General features: G+C 39.0%; 1 protein-coding gene across 1 annotated transcript; it reads left to right on the forward strand.

Moving 5' to 3' along the window:
* Nucleotides 1–845: 845 nt before the first annotated feature.
* LOC103058326 (vomeronasal type-2 receptor 26-like) lies at nt 846–14,861 on the forward strand. The gene is made up of 4 exons (XM_088144088.1): nt 846–1,130; nt 3,048–3,908; nt 11,425–11,551; nt 13,960–14,861. Exons 1-4 carry the CDS (start codon nt 960–962, stop codon nt 14,859–14,861), a joined length of 2,061 nt encoding a protein of 686 aa, XP_088000214.1. The 5' UTR covers nt 846–959.
* The last annotated feature ends 2,743 nt before the right edge of the window (nt 14,862–17,604 follow it).

Below are 17,604 nucleotides of genomic sequence, written 5' to 3' on the forward strand. Positions count from 1 at the left end.
GAAACGAGAAAGAATTATTTTCGAGGTGAGAGAGAAGCAAGGTTATTCTATCTAGTGACTGAAAGCAAAGTAGTATCACACATGACAAATCTTTTGCTTCCAGAGGAACACCGGGGTCAATCTTTTGTAGCAAAAACAATAGTCCTAGTTACCTCAAAGATAAATTAATCAATTATTGCATGAGACTATTATCTTGAGAAAGGAGTTTAATTACACCGGAGTAGAGAGGGGAGAGAGAAGGAGAAGGGGAAGAAATGATGGAAAGGAAGGTGAGAAACAGTTATTTTAAATGTGTCCACACAGAAAGCATAGATTTGGAAGAAAGCATAGATATGGAAGCCAAAGTGACACTTTGGCCTTCATGTAATATGTAGAAAGAATGTTGAATTTTCCACTGAATTTCATCTTGGCAGTTTTACAGTCTAACCCACTCATGTAATTCCTCTTCTCTAGTCAAATCCCTTTGATATCAAAGACGAGATTTCTTAGGAGCTGGATATGCTTTCTTTCCAGGTTTTAGACACTGCCATTTCTAATGTGGTTCAATGTACAACACTGGACCTTTCAAAATGAGGTAGAAATATCCCAATTCTATAAAAACATTGTAAAAATGATAATTTGTTTCTAAAAGAAATTGGTGCCAAACAAGTTATCTGTGAAACAGCTGATTCTGCATTCAACTTTATGAAACAGTGAGAACAAGTATTTACTACACACTGTCTGGTCTTGGGGGCTCAGAGTCTATTTTTGGACCTTGTTGTTTACAAAGATTATGAAACTGAAATGTAACAAATTCTCTGTGTGGAAGTTGTGACAAAGGCATTACCCTCCCTTGAAGTTTGTTTCTACAGAACTACCTGCATATCTTGTCCTTGATCTTTGCTGTAAAGGAGATCAATGAAACTCCTCAGATCTTGCCAAACATCACTCTGGGCTTTGCCATATCTAACAGCCATTTCATGGCAACATGGACCTACCTTGCTTCTATGGAGCTTCTTTCTTCATATGACAGATTTGTTCCCAACTACAAATGCAGGATCCACCAGAACTCAGTATGTGTTATTGCAGGACCCAATTCTCATATCTCTCAGGTTATGGCAGACATCCTCAGCATTTACAAGATTCCACAGGTAAAACCTGCTCAAGAAAAAAAAAAAAATATGTTATTGATATGTGCCTTCCTCTTTAAATTTTTTTTTTTTTTTTTTGGATTGGTTGTAACTAATGGGAATCAGAGCATAAATGCAATCTGGCAACCCAACACTTTCATATTTTCCAGTCCCAATTTACTGAAAATTGTGCTAAGAGTTTGAGGAAAAGATATCTTGTCTCCAATTTAAAAATTAGGAAATCAGATGAATTCTCTTAGTCTTAAGATAAATTTTTCTTTTAATTTGAAATATTTTTCTGTTGATTTCCATGACAGTTCCATAGAAGTTAAGGTAATAACAAAAACTAAAATAGCAAGAAAAATAAAACATATTATACAGCTAGAAGATAAATGTGGTTCAGTTAAAATAAACAAAATACAGCTGAACAGTGATTTATTCCTACAAACAACTCAAAATAGCATTTTGGAGCAGGAGCTCACGATCAGTTCTGTCAAAGTGATTGAAAATTGCACCTAGGAGGCAGCTACAGTTATCCAGAAAATACAATAGTGATATAGTCCAGTTATAATAACGTATTACTGCCATCCCAGATATCTTCTGTTGCTAACTAGTAATAGTCTAATACAGATCACTGTAGTTCAGATAATCTCAGCCACAAGAGTTTCTTCCATGAAAAAATAGGATTGCTTCAAGCAATACATTCATTCTGGAGCATCTACCCCAGTATTTCTATATCCAAGAATATGGCTCCATTGGTATTCTTACTAAGTGGAGGAAGGAAGTAAAGGTAGGTTCAGCCTTGTTAGCCCTTCAAGGTAGTCCAGACAAGAGGTAGAAAAGCATTTATCTTAAAAGTTGTTAAGTAGTGTGAGTCTTAACTGTCTCTCGGAGTTGTGGGTGTTCCATCACTGGATGTTTTCAAGGAAAGCTTAGACAACTATGTGTCGGAGATGGTATAAGGATTCCTATCTTGGGCAGGGGGTTGGAGTATAAGGTCTCCAAGGTTCCTTCCAACCTATGATCTATGGTTCTACAACAAAAGTTGATCTAATCTAGTTGGCACAGGTCACTCATAATGATGATGCTTGTTTATCAAATTTCTGTTCTTCAACTTGCATTTTTAGAAAAAGTTATCTTATAAATATGATGGTGTTTCTTAGCAACTTACAAAACTGTTGTTAGAGAGGTCTACTCTTATAAGTTTTGTGAAGTTGTAAGGGGATAACAAAATAGTGCAATAAGGCATTATTATTAAATTCTTAAATAATGGAAATTCAGTGTCACAAATCCTTAAGGAGGAATTACATAGGTCAGCAAATTCTGACAATGGGATCTTTTGCCAGCCATTTATATCTCCAGTTTTGTCTGTATACATTTACAGCAGGGTTGTGCCATGAGCACCAGCTATGCTGTGGTACTCTTCGGAGGGAACTAGATACTAAATGGTTCAATTAGTCTTTTGCCCCTATACCCAAATTAGATGAAAGCCAGTTTTTAAAACGTCCCAAGTACTCCATTGGTGGTAGAAAAGAAGCAATTGGGGGAGTGGGGGAGTGAATGTGCTATCAATCAATCTCTAAATGTGAAAGTGTCCTTGTTAATTACATCAATCCTGAACATCTACTGTATCAATAGTTTAGACTTCTCTGATGCACCTTAGAAAGAGGCTATCTACATAATATCCTTTTCCTAAACCTAACATATTTTGCCCACATTTAAGGTGATGAAACTGCATCATAACATTTTTGGAAACAATAGATTTCATAAAGGATGACTGTGTAGGACCATTAATTTCATAGAAATTAAAGGAAGATCCTCAGTGAATATGAATAAGCCCTGAAAATCAAAGCACTAATATGAATCGGTCACTTCTGACCATTTATCAATTATACCAAATACACATGCATATATTTTGTATTTTCCTTTTCTCCTAAGCTCATATATGGCTCAGCTCCAGTGATGGATAACATAATTCATACAGCTTTCTTTCATCAGATGTTTCCAAATGAACATCTTCAAATAATGGGGATCCTCCAGTTGCTGCTGCATTTTAAGTGGACCTGGATTGGAGTAATTTGTCAAGAAAACAAGATTGGTGAAAGATTTCTGCGGGAAGTGCTTATCATGTTTTCCCAAAATGGAATCTGCTTCAATTACATTGAACAGGTTCCAACAGTAGCTTTTTCGAATGAGCTGGGAGAACAAATCAATAATTTTCTTAAAATATACAAAGTCATTATGAGAAGTACCTCCACTGTTGTGATCATATACTCTGAAAATGAAATCATGGCTATTTTCAGAATGTTCTCCTTTATTTCAGAAATTGTGGAAACAACAGTTGAGAGAAAAGACAAAGTTTGGATTTTTCCAGCCCAGATGGAATACACCTCAGTCCCATTTTTAAGAGACAGGAGTATGGACTTCATCCATGGTGCTCTTTCTTTTGCAGTTTCATCAAAAGAATTATTAGGATTCAATACATTTGTTCAGATGAGAAATGGTGTTCCAGAAAAGGAAGACAGTTTTTCAAGGGTCTTTTGGGAACAAGCCTTTGAATGTTCTTTCTCAAAGTCCACTCTAAAACCAAAGTCAGAGAAAATGTGCACTGGGGAAGAGAAGCTGGAGACTCTTCCAGAGTCTATTTTTGAATTGAGCATCACTGGGCAAAGCTATAGTATCTACAATGCAGTCTATGCTGTGGCACATGCTCTGCAAGCCATGCTTTCATCCCACTCCAAACACACAACAATGGCTGGTAGTGGGAAAGAGAAGCTTCTGAATCATCAAGTGTGGAAGGTAATCTCTTATATTTATTAATCTAGCAGAATAATAATGGAATAGATTATTCCATAATGCTAACTGTCCACAAATTATGTAGAAACCAATTTAAATATAAGGTTGGAGAAATGACTTAGATGGATCAGAATGTCCACACCTTTCCATCCCAGCTTTTTAATTGCAAAAGGGTAAGTTTCTATCAATATTTAATAGTAAGTGCTGGAATAATTTAGCCACTAGATACAGTAGCACAGTCAAAGGCTTCTTTCCTCCCTCCCTCCCTTCTTCAGATTCATTATAGTGGGGAAGATCTTCTCAATAAGAAAGGGGACTTCAGTGACTCCTAGGTTGGTAAGAGAGCAACTGATACCACATTTGCTTATTCTATCTTGATGGAAGAACTCTAAAAATTCCTATGGTCCATGGGATTTTAGGATTGACATCTTACTAAATAAAGTATATTTGGTGTAAGCTAAATCTGCTAATGAAATAAAATACAGGAATGATAGCCCACATCATGTTCACCAATGGCTTTGAAATATAGCCTGAAACTCTTCATACAACTTGCTGGCAATAAGGTATCTTCTTATTGCTATTCACTTCCTGCAGTTTAGCTCCATCCCTGCCTGTGCTCCTGGACTCTGTGTCTGAGCTGGCAGTGGAGCTCCCCAGGCTTATGGTTCTGTGGGATTTCAACCTACCATCTCTGGGTCCGGGGACTAAGGCAGCACAGGAGTTTATGGCTACCATGAAAGCTATGGACCTGGTTCAACTTATTCATGACCTGACTCACACAGGGAGCCACATACTGGATGGATCACTGCCTTGGGGCAGTGGATCACTGCCTTGGGGCAGTGGAATCATGATCTGGATTTGGGGGGCATTAGCATCAGTCTCCTGCCATGGACAGACTACTCCTTGTTGGCCACAGAGTTTTCAGCAGCTGTCCCTCACCTCAGGGAGGTAGGGCCTATTGGATTTGCCTGCCCCAGGTGCCTGATGGACCAAGTGTGGTTTCAGAGGAAACTTGGGTTTCTTCCTGAAGCTCTGGCATGCAGTTCAGCTGATGTCCTCATTGCTGCTTGGAATGAGAAGGTGATGGGGGTGCTGGACTGAATTGCACCTGTATGGTCTCTCTGTGCAGTCTATTTGTGCATCTCGTGGAGCACCATGGTTTACTGAGCAGTTCCAAGAGATGAAGTGACACCGAGATGCCTAGAGTGCTGCTTGAGGAAGACTAAGAGTGAAGCTGACTGAGCCCAAGAAAGAACCTATATTAGGACTTACCTTGGGTGATAAGGGTGGTGAAGCATATTTACTTCTCCGCCCTTATTGCATCTGCAAATCGCCATCCAGCAGCCTTGTTTCAGGTGACTACGTCCCTCCTATGTAAGGAGGATCCAGGGCAGCTCCTGCAGGGCCACTGTGAGGAATATCCTCAGTATTTGTCAGATAAAATCTCTTGACTTTGCTCAGATTTGGACTCTGGGTGGGCAGATTGTTTGGAAGTGACTGAAACATGTCTAAGTCCTATTATCTGGGATGAGTTTGACCCAATTGATCCTGAGAAAGTGGACAAGTTCCTTGTGGCTATGAGCTCGGCCACCTGTGTTCTGGACCCATGCCCCTCCTGTTTGGTTAAGGCCTCCTAGGAGAGGCCTGCACAACATGCGGCCCACCAAAGGATTTCATGCAGCCCACATCGCTCATGAGCACAAGGTCCAAAAATGTAGCATGTTTTTTTTTTAAATAAAGTTTCCATGATGAACTGTCGCAGGGGTGATTTCCAGGAAATAACCAATCAGCGCTCAGCCTGTAAGCGCTGACACATTATGACGGCAATGAGGGTGGCAAAATTACTCACCGAAGCAGCTCTGGGAGAATGGCCATTTTGATAATTGTAAATTTTACAAGATTAATACCTTTGTAAAATGGATGATCAAAAGAAGCGGAAGATCGAATCAGAACATAAAGTGTTTAATTTGGAGTGGACAAATAGATACTTGTTTACGTACACTAGAGACAAAATATTGTGCCTTGTTTGCTGAGACGTAATGGCCGTTCCTAAGGAATACAATCTGTGTCGCCATTTCGAATCAAAACATCCTGACTTAGCCAAATTGGACACCAATGTAAAACAAATTAAAGTGTCCAAATTGTTGAAAATTTGAGGAACAACAGTGGAAAACAACAGTTTTTCAAGAGAGTACATTCAGAAAATGAGGCAGCTACTAAGGTTAGTTTTCAGATTTCTAAAGAAATTGGTGCTGCTGGGAAGTCTTTTACTGAAGGTGACTTCATAAATGTTTGTGAATTGCAGTTTCCGGATTATGTCCTGATTAAAAAAATGTTTTTGAGAATATAAGCTTGTCCCATATGACCGTGCAGTGAAGAGTAGCTAATATAGCCAATAACTTTAATGATCAGTTAAAACAGAAGGCAAACAAATTCAGCTATTATTCTTTAGCGATGGACGAGAGCACTGATTTGAAGGATACTGCTCAACTTCTAATTTTCGTTCGAGGTATTGATGACAACTTTGAAGTAACCGAGGAACTGGCTGGTTTGTACTCTATGCGAGGTCAAACTACTGGAAAAGAAATCGCAAATCAAGTGAACAAGTGTGTAACTGAAACGTTAGGCATAACATTTGAAAATATAATGGCCATTTGCACTGATGGTGCTCCATCTATGTGCGGGAAAAACCTTGGTGCAGTAACTCTTGTTGAAGAGTTTGCTGGCAAAAAAATAACCAAGTATCATTGCACTGTACATCAGCAACTGTTATGCAGCAAAGTTTTAAATTTCGACCATGTAATGTCTGTGGTACTTTCTATTGTAAACTATATTCGTTCAAGGGGATTGAAGCATAGGTCATTTCAAGCATTTCTTGAAGAGGTTGGTGCCACCTGCAACGATGTACTCTATCATACAGAAGTTTGTTGGTTGAGCCATGGAAGAGTATTGCAATGTTTTGTTGCTCTCAAGGAAGAAATCGTTCGATTCTTAGAGAATGACTTGAAAAAGTTCCCAGAGCTGCACAATGAAGTTTGGAATAATTACTTGTATTTTTTATGTGACATTACAGGTCACCTAAATGAACTAAATTTATAGCTTCAAGGGAAAAGTCAACTTATTTTTCACATTCTTGCAACAGTAAAGGCTTTCAAAACGAAACTAAGGTTATTCAAAAGCCAACTAACAAAAGGAGAAATGTGCCACTTTACTACGTGTATGAAACATATTCCATTGTGTAAGCATACTGAGTTAAGAGAAAAATATTCAAATGACATTGAACTTTTGATCCAGGAGTTTGACAGAAGACTGACACTGTCCAAAGAAATAAAATTTAAGTTAATTGAAGATCCTTTCTCTGTGGATCCACAGGAACTCCCTGCACATTTACAGCTAGAGGTTACTGAACTTCAGTGCTCAACAGTTTATTGAAATAAACACAGAGAAACTAGCCTTCAAGACTTCTATAAGAGTTTGGACAAGGGAAAGTTTTAAAATCTGCTAGATGGTGCCTTACAGGTTTTCAGCATATTCGGGAGTACCTACATATGTGAACAAACCTTCTCCATTATGAACTTGAATAAAAACAAGCAATGTTCAACTCTAACCAATGAACATTTGGAAGATATTTTGAAAACATCAATTTCAAACATGCTTCCGGAGTACAATAAACTGATTGCTTACAAGAAGTGTAATACATCCCATTAACGAAATGTAAATAGTAAGAAAACCTTAAAAATATATTCAAACTTACCAAAGTAATATTTTTTTCTTAAGTAATAAGTGTAATAATTGAAATTTCCTTTTTATAATATGGTTTACTTTATTTGCAAAATAGTTTAATCATTAATTATACTATAAAAATTATAGTACAATTAACGATTAAACTATTTTGCAAATAAAAACATTATTATCCCATTATTATAACTTTACTTGGGAAATGAGGCACTAAAACCTATCTGCAGCCCGAAGAAGTTTAGCCGATTTAATTTCAGCCCTTACATACTGCCACGTTGTGCAGGTCTATCCTAGGAGGTGGCATGTAGCTGGGTTAATGGTGGTTAATGCCTCTTTTTGGGAAGGGGTGGTACCACCTGCTTTGAAGAGGCCACCCTTGGACCCTGCAATATTAAACAGCTCTCATCCAGTCTAGAGGGTTGGTTGGCACATAGCTTCAGAGTGCCCTGGATGAAGTGGATTATCTGAATCCTTTTTAGTCTGAGTTCAGGCCAGGGTACAGCACTGAGACAGCATTGGTCACCCTTTGGAGGGCTTGGGACAGGGGTGTTACAACTGTCCTGGCTCTTTTAGCATCTTTTGATACCATTGACCATGGTATCCTTCTGGACTAGCTCTGGGGGTTGGGAGTGGGAGGCACCGTTTTGCAATGGTTCTCCTCCTTTCTCCATAGCCAGTTTCAGTTGGTGTTGGCAGGTGAGGAGAGGTCGAGCCTTAGGGGCCTGCAGAGTGGGGTGCCCAGGGATCAGGTATCTCCCCTTTCCCCTTTAACATAAAACCGCTGGCTGAGGTCATGTGATGGCACAGTTTACAGTATCATCACTACGCTGATTATATCCAGCTATATATTTCTACCCCTGGCTGGCCAGGTGATGCTGTTGTAATGTTGTCCAAGTGCCCAGAGGGTGTAAGGGTCTGGATGGGGAGGAACCAACTTTGGCTCAACTCTGGCAAGATGGAGTGGCTCTGGGTTTTGGTCCCCCAGGGTCTGGTGACTTGTCATCTTTGACTCTGAATGGGGTTGCATTCCCCCAGAGTGAGCTGGTGTGCAATTTGGAGGTCATCCTGAACTCATGGCTCCCACTTGATGAGCAGTGGGCAGCTGTGGCTGGGGGGCCTTTGCACAGATCTGTCTTGTGCACCAATTGCACCCTTTTCTGGACTGGGAGGCCTTGCTCACGGTACCTCACACCTTATCACTTCCCAGTTGGATTACATCAATGTACTTTACATGGAGCTACCCCTTGAAGGCCACTGATAAGTTAGAACTGGTCCAGAATGTAGCAGCACACATAGTATTGGGTGTTCATAGGTTTGCCCACATTACACCTCTATTGTGTGAGCTGCACTGGCTCCCAGTTTCCTTCTGGCTGCAAGTCAAGATGCTGATTATCACCTTTAAAGCCCTATATGGCACAGGACCTGGTTATTTGTGGAATCGCCTCTCCCTAAGTATATCTGCCTGTCCCAATAATTGTATAAGATAGGCACACTCCAGATCCCTTCCCTGAAATCCTGCCACCTAGTGGGACCTTGGAAGCATGCCTTTTCTGTGGCTGCCCCTACCTTATGGAACACTTCCCCTCCACCAGACATTTTGGCAGGCCACCACTCTTTTAGCCTTTCAGAAGGCCATCAAGACCTGTCCTTTTACCAAGGCACTGGCATAGGATAGAATGGAATAGAAAGAATAAAATGAGGGTAATTGGAGCTTGTAAGGACAGGGTTTTTGTTTTGTCTAATTGTTTTACTCTTTTATTTACTTATGTTCATGTTTTATAGTTACTGGTTTTACTGCTGTTGTGAGCCACCCAGAGTTGTTTAAAATGGGTGACCATACGTATCTTTTAAATGAATAAAATAAATATTTTTATTATGGTCACTGACCAAAATTGGAAACAAAAACACATTAAAAATAAAAAAAATTAATAAAGTAAAAACAAAACAAGACAAAAGATTACAATTGGTGGTAAGTTCATCAGTGGATAATCAAAGCCTTTCCAATTTTACAGTAGTAACAAAATTGACTGAATCTTATTTATCTGATAACAACTGTACATAAAAAATCAGAATTTCCCAGATGTTTTACCAGGTAAAGAGTTATAAGGTGGGTCCTTGAGTCCTTATAAGGACTACACTATAGCAGGACACGAGCTGTAGTTTCAACAGCCCCTTATCCACAGGGGCACAGTTTCAGCTCACAGGGGACTTTCTTGTATCAACCCACTAAAACTGCTGTGGGGAGAGCATTGAAGCATGAAGAAGTTAGTGCTCTTCAGAATTTGGAAACAGTTATGTGGTATAAGTATCTAGTTGGTTTCTAAAAAGGGGCTTGATTGCTCAGAAAAATGTTCTTAGGTAGATCAAACTAGTCCTGTTGGGCTTCCAGGCCTTTGATACGTTATTTAAATGAGCTGAGTGCCCACTCATAACTCATCATTAGGAACTCCTCCCTGGAAAAGTTTTTGTGAGATTATCCTGAACCATATTGATTTGTAATTGTCCTCAATAAAGAAAGAACTCAAACCTGTGGGAAAGAACAGTAACTTCAACCAAAATGCTATGATACAGGTCCTGCCCCACTCCTTAATACTACATTTGGAATGCAAGGGGCTACCTGGAATATAACCCTTAGGAATTTATATTGGAACCTTTTGAGAGGAGTAAAGGAAGTGTAAAGTCCTAACTGGGCACTGAAAATTAGTTGTGCACGAGCCTTAGCTGAATATGGCTTCAGTGCTGCTGGGATATGCTGTGCTCCTCTAATGAAGGAAAAAGATTGGATTATGGCCACTGTTTTTTGTTACATTCTCTGTAACAAAATTTTGGTGTGCACTGTGTTCGGCGGAACTGTGGAAAACCATGCCCAAATATTTAAAAGATTTCACTAGTTTAAGGGTCGCAACAATATCTTCCGAAATAATATTGCTGTATATTTTTGTCATTCTTGTATACCTGTATTAATTACTATCATGTTCTTCCCTTGAGCTTCATCACTACCTGAGAAAAGTCTCATTTAACAACACTGCTGGAGAAAATATTTTCTTTGACCAGAATGGGAAGGTTGCAACTGGCTTTGATATTATCAACTGGGTCACCTTCCCAAACCAATCCTTTCTTAGGGTCAAAGTTGGAAAAGTAAATCCATCAGCTCAACTAGAAAAGCTTCTCCCTCTAGCAGAAGATAACATTGTCTGGCCCAACCTTTTCAACCAGGTATTTTTTATTCATTTTTCAAGGAGTGGTTCACTGCTCATCCTGCAACTGATCTCCAAATAGCTTGCTTCAACAGCTGCACAACAGCTGCTGATCAGTTTTGAAACTAAAATGAGAGAAAAGTACATGAAAAGCTTAGATAGATTTCAGTTCTATTTTAAAAACTGTTTTTGTACCCCAAGCCAGAACACACTTAAGACTTCAGTGCAATCTAGAACTTTGGGAATATTTCTCACAAAATCCATCAAAGAATGCAGCAATATTCTTGATGCACAGGACTTTGAAGAGGATTTTGCATAAGAAATAGTAACTCAACATACTCCTATCTCTGAGCTAATTAGCCCTAATCTTTGAGATCTATCAGATGAATGAGAGATTTTTTCCATTTACATGACTTATTATGCCAGAAGGATATTTTAAGGGATAAGACAAGTCTTGCACACTAGTATAGAATGTTTCACAACTGTAACCTAAGCAGAAAAAAAGAAAAGATTCCTCAAAGATTATAATTTCTAGATTGCTAATGTTTAAATTCAAAATGCATTGCACTTTCATTTATTAACAGACACAACCTCTTTCTTTATGCAATGACCATTGCTCCTTGGGTTATAGCAAGATCAAAATAGAAGGGAAGCCATTTTGCTGTTACAAATGCCTTCGTTGCCCAGAAGGGAAAATTGCCAACCAGACAGGTAAGAGATGGTCTGCAAGAATTGTTGATATCTATTAGCTCTGAAGGTCAATAGGTTTAAAGCACTATCCAGGCTTCTGACATTGCAGCATTTACCCTACAGACCCTGAGGACGGTTACCAAGACAACCATAGAATTGTCCCAAGTCAACATGGTCCCAACTCACAAAAGGGGCAACGGCACCTGAACTAGTTTTTACCTGAGAATGACTAAAATGGCATCTGAGGTCTTCCAGCCTTTGGGTTAGAGTGGCTGGAGTATGGGAGTATGATATGTTTGTTGTGGTTGACCAGATCCACCATCTTGTTAGTCTTATATACTCCCTTTTTAACATTTTATATTTATTGTTTTATTTTCATGTTTTGAGCCACCCAGGGTCAAATGGAATCAGGTGATGACTAAGTAGAATAAAATAAATAAAAAATAAGTCAAGGACATTAAACATCATTGGCACAGTCAGATTCCTTTCTAGTCACCATAAGTTTCACTGCCACTGCTATTAAGAGGGAAGATGGACATAAAAAAATGTCCACCCCAGGCATTTATGGATACCAATGAGCTGATTCCTAGCAACATGGAAGTATTCTTTGTGCTTAAGCCTTCCATCTAAGGAAGTCCATACCAGCTCTGGACTGGGTGACATTGTCTGGGAAAATGCAGGTGATTCAGCCCTTGTCAACTCCCGGTTAGCCTAATGTAATGTATTTCAATAGAGGAGAACATATATAGCTCAGGGTTAAACTGTGGAGTTCTCGGTGCTCTCTGAGCTTGGTTGTTTGCTTGCAGATGGTTCATTACCTGACTAGGTAACATCATCAGTGCCAGTGAGTGGGGGGTTTTCTCCCTATTTATATACCGTTGCTTGCCTTGCCAGTTTTGGTGGGGGTGTGGTTTTCTCCTTGGTAGTTTCTTGATTAGGTATTGTTTTCTGGTTGATTGTTTGATAGACACATAGAGATAAACCACATTTACACACTATTCAAAAAAGACAATAAAAAAGCTAACAAGGAAATAAAAAGACCAGAACACATCCTCTCCAGCAGCCTACACCCAGATAAGCAGGGATTAACACTAGACAAACAATCAAGCAGAAAATAATACCCTAATCAAGGCACTACCAAGGAGAAATCCACACCCCCAACAACACAGAAAGGGCAAGCTACAATATATAAACAGGTAGCAAACCCCACACTCACTCTCACTGATGATGTTACCTAATGAAACACATGCAAGCAAACAACCAAGCTCAGAGAGCACCAATGGCTCCACAGTGTAATTTTTTAAACCAGTGGCTGCCTTTGAAGATAACTCAGAAGCTCCAGCAGGCATAAAAATGAAGCTCCCCACTTACTGATTTGAGAAGGCAGGATAGCAGAGTGACACGTATGCTGAAGCACCTAGAATGGTTGCTGGTTGGCTTTCAGTTCCAGGTGCTGGTTATCACCTACAAAGCCCCTTATAGCTCAGGTTCTTGCTACCTTTAGGTCTATCTACCCCTGACAAATTGTCCAATATCTGCAAATTGAACAAGGAAGCAGTGAGTTTCTGTTTACCCCAGGAAGTCAGTGGGTGGGAGCAGGACCTTCGGGAAGGAGAGCCTCCCATAAATCAGACAGCAATAGTGGGAATTACTATAAGGTGCCAGCATTATGCTGATTATGGCTTCAGGTTTAGTTTAGATGTAATTTACTGGTTATGGTTTTAAGTAACCCAGAATCAATGGAATAGAGACCTATACAAAAATAAATAAAAGCAATAATCCAATAAATATAAAAATAAGTTTATAGAATTTACCATAATAACCACTATTAATATCTTCCTGTACAGTGAGCACAGAATACAAATAACTTTTTCCAATGGAGGAGCATCTCAAGAGAAAGGGTGTTCTGTTTTTAATTCCCCCCTCCCATTTAAAAGGGAGGAGGGAGTGTGGGAGACATCCTGTTTATAATGCTCTTCAGAGACAGCATATGCATTGGTCCCAGATTTGAGCTAACTGCCTTTACTCATGCCTCTTATTTTTTTTTTTTACACATAGAAATGTACTTTAAAAAAAGAGAGATTCTTATAAAAATTGTTCACACAGTGTAATATCAAGACTTGTTTCCTCTAAAGCAATAGTATGAATTGGAGACTCAATCCAATTTCAAATGTACAGATAGAATGAAATGATATCTGACTAAGTCAAGTCACAGTAATTTCCAAGGATCTGTTCTCAGCCAAATTAGTTTTAAAACTTTCCTGGCCTACAGCCTTCCAAATAAGTTTGATTTCAAATTCCCAAATTCCCAGACTTTGTGATGAATGTCTGGAAATTCCAGGCACTGAAATACAGTATATCTGAAAGTTAGGGAAGGCTGAGCTAACACTGACTTCTTATATGCTTGACAACTCTATTTCTTCTTCCAGGTTTAGATGACTGTTTCCCATGTCCCAAAGAAAAATATTCTAACAAGAACCAGGCTTTCTGCATTAAAAAACTCACAACTTTCTTGTCTTACAAAGAACCCTTGGGAATCACTTTGACCAGTGTTGCTTTCTTCTTTTCTTTCATCTCAGCTGTGGTACTGGGGATCTTCATTAAACACCAGGACACTCCCATTGTCAAAGCCAATAACAGGAACCTCACCTACATTCTTCTCATTGCTCTCCTATTCTCTTTCCTTTGCAGTTTGCCCTTCATTGGGCAACCTAACCAAGTAAAATGTCTCATGCGACAAACTGCTTTTGGCATCATCTTCTCCATAGCCCTTTCTTGTATATTAGGGAAAACAACCATTGTTGTTCTTGCTTTCATGGCCACCAAGCCAGGCTCCAAAATGAGGAAATGGGTGGGGAAAAGGCTGGCTAATACTATTGTCCTGTTTTGCTCCCTGGTGCAAGTCACCATTTGTAGTGTGTGGTTGGCAATTTCTCCCCCATTCCTGGATTCAGACATGCACTCAATGTCTGAAGAAATTGTCCTGGAATGTAATGAAGGTTCAACCATCATGTTTTATTCTGTCCTTGGTTTTATGGGGCTCCTGACTGCTATCAGCTTCACAGTGGCTTTCCTTGCTAGGAAGCTACCTGATAGCTTTAATGAAGCCAAATTTATCACCTTCAGCATGCTGGTCTTTTGTAGTGTCTGGATGTCATTCGTTCCTATCTATCTGAGCACCAAGGGAAAATACATGGTAGCTGTGGAAATCTTCTCCATTTTGGCTTCTGCAGCAGGATTACTGAGCTGCATCTTTTCCCCCAAATGCTATATTATTGTTTTGAGGCCTGAGTTAAACAAAAAGGAGCAACTAACAAAGAAAGAAAAGTAAATTAGTTTGATGTGCCACACCTGCCTCTTCTTTATAGTGCTTATGAGACTGAAGACAGGCAGAGTACCTGCAAGTTTAGATATTTTGACTTATTAGAAAATTTGCATAAGTTTGATCTTAGAAGGATGACTTTTGCAGAAATGGAGGTTTTATTAGAAAACAGAAATATAATTTATATATTATCTATAAAGAACTTGTCCAGATAATTGATGGATAGAGGAAGAAGGGAAAAGCCAATCAGTTAATACATACATAGTATATAGTGAAATTTGTATTTTGATGGAAACGTTGAATTTTTGAAGAAGCAGAATGTCAAACGAAAGCTTTTAAAAAAAAAAAAAGAGCAAGAGAAAAAATATATTTCTCAAAGTTGATCTCTGAAAACTGTACTAAATCTGGCCACATGAAGATTTTATTGGACAGGAATGAGAAGTGACAGGGTTTGAGGATGAAAAATAGGCCTTAAAACCTTGTTTGCAAAGACAGGTTATATTTATTCCCCAAATATCTCTTACAGGTATGTAGATATTCTAGAACTGGCATCTGATACATAGTTCTATGTGCTAGATAATTTGATTATTGGATGTAAGAAGAGGAATTGGCAGTATCAGGTGAAAAAAGATCCATATGGTTTGCAGACATACTGAAGAATATAACAACTTGTGAAAAAGCCTCCCCCCACCCCCTAAATAAAAAAAGAAAAGAAAAAGGAAAGCAACACATGAAACAAATTTGGAAATGGGGACAGTTTAGATGTTTATAAAGGCCAATTGTAGAATGTTCTGTTCGAAGTATTTGTACTACTTGGTTGTTGTCACTGCAACATGTTGTCAGAACATGTTGTAGTGGTAAGAATCACTAGGATCTGATCATCTCTTGATATAAATTTAGTTGAAAAAATAAGAAAGATTCTAACTGCAAGTAGCATTAACCAAAAACCAGAGTCAAACAACTTAGACTCTTATAAAAGACAAGCCCTTCATAAAAATACTGTGGATAACAATATCCAAATGTCCAAGTATGCTTATGTCCCTTTCAAGGTTTTCTGGTGCATGTGCAAAATGTACAAAAGGAACTTTGGTGTTTCAAGTAAGTTCATATTATTATTATTAACAGAGAGACTGTTTATTTCTTAAATAGCTTGTATCTTTTAAAGTTTTCTTTAAAGTAATTTTTCAATCACTTTAAATATTTTTATTGTTTTCAGGCACTTTGTGTTGTACTTTCTCTCTCCTTATTTACTCCTGATGAAATTCTAAGGAGGACCTTTATTTTACTTTTCTTTCTATTCTGTCTCTGATATATTTGTTTATTGCTTCTCTATTTCTGTACTCTGAATCCCTGTATACCTCTATTGTTCCTCTCTATAGGGCTATCTGCTTTTTACCTTTTTAAGTTTCTGCTTTCTGTTCTGTCAAAGTCTTTTCTTTTTCTTCCTCTTAACTGCTTGTGTGTTCCTGGCTGGGCTTATTGATTCTTCTCCTCTTCTGAATCTTGGCTCCATCTGAGGGAAACAGCTTCAAGAACTTCCCTCAGAACAGTCTGAGGGGAGGAAATAAACACCTCCCTCTCCCCAGTTTTCTCAGTTGCTGCCTCCTTTCCGGCTGCCTCTCCTCAACAAGGCTGTCTATCTTTCAGTTTGCCTCTCTGCTTTGAATCCTGGGCTTTTGCTCTGTTTATTCAGCCTCTTCTTATTCAGGCCCTGGCTGCACAACTCCCTGCCCACCATCTTGTCTTTATTCCTCCTCCCTGCTGCCTCCTTGATGCTGCTGTTTGATTGGCAGTTTCAGTTGATTGGCAGCTGGGTTGTCCTGACGATGAGGGTGGGCCAAGAAGGGAGGGGAGGAAGGAGCACAGGTCTTTGATCTGCTCAGACAATCTGTCCTTCTACACTGCTGTTTTAGTGTTAAGCCAATTCAAGGGCCAAATATATCTTATTTCCTTAGTTTATTTACAGAAACCAGCAAGAATTTTGAATAATCTGTTTTTGAACATTTCTCATCCAAATTTAGTAGTCCAATCTTGGGACCTGGGGGCATTTTGGGGCAACAAAAATGAGCGGGGGTGGGGGTGATATATATATAATCTGCAGGTTTTGCAGTCTGCCACTGGTTTATGCCATCAAAATACTTTAGGATGAGTTCTGTGTACTTGCAGTCAAACAAATGTAAATTATTGTTTCAATTTTCATCGTGAAAATCACCAGGAATGGAATGGGAAATTGTTTTGTAATGTCACATTTGAACAAATCAAATATACTGCAAATATCCCAAGTAAAACATAACTAAAATTTTGGGTTTAATCCAAGTATGGCTTCTCATGTCTTAATTCCTTAAACCATCTGACTGTTATCATTTCTTTCTTAAGAAGTCATTACAAATATAAGCCGTACAAAATATTTTGGTCTCTCTCATTCTCTCTCTCTGGATGGGCAGGTAGCTATTTTATGACTGAGAGAGAGTGAGAGGAAGGAAGGAAGGAAGGAAGGAAGGAAGGAAGGAAGGAAGGAAGGAAGGAAGGAAGGAAGGAAGGAAGGAAGGAAGGAAGGAGAGGGGGACAGAGGAAAGAAGGAAGAAGGAAGGAAGGAAGAAGGAAGAAGGAAGGAATCAGAGCCAATGTTCTGTAGCGCGTTGTGGGGGAAATGCCCACTATAAATGAGGGACCAAAGCAACTGGATATAGATGCAACAAAGTCTATTTTTATTGGCATGCACAAACTACAGTGATCCCTGGGCTCCTTGCTC

This window comes from Python bivittatus, unplaced genomic scaffold, assembly GCF_059951505.1.
Source record: "Python bivittatus isolate LINGU-HERP-01145 unplaced genomic scaffold, Pbiv_v1 ctg000430_np1212, whole genome shotgun sequence".
Lineage (NCBI taxonomy): Eukaryota > Metazoa > Chordata > Lepidosauria > Squamata > Pythonidae > Python > Python bivittatus.

Bases quoted from the DNA above. Each gene is read 5' to 3' on its own strand.
- LOC103058326 (XM_088144088.1), top strand. From the start codon at position 960: ATGGCAACATGGACCTACCTTGCTTCTATGGAGCTTCTTTCTTCATAT. The intron at 1,131-3,047 runs GTAAAACCTGCT...TTTTCTCCTAAG, and splicing joins GCATTTACAAGATTCCACAG to CTCATATATGGCTCAGCTCC. The intron at 11,552-13,959 runs GTAAGAGATGGT...TTCTTCTTCCAG, and splicing joins GAAAATTGCCAACCAGACAG to GTTTAGATGACTGTTTCCCA.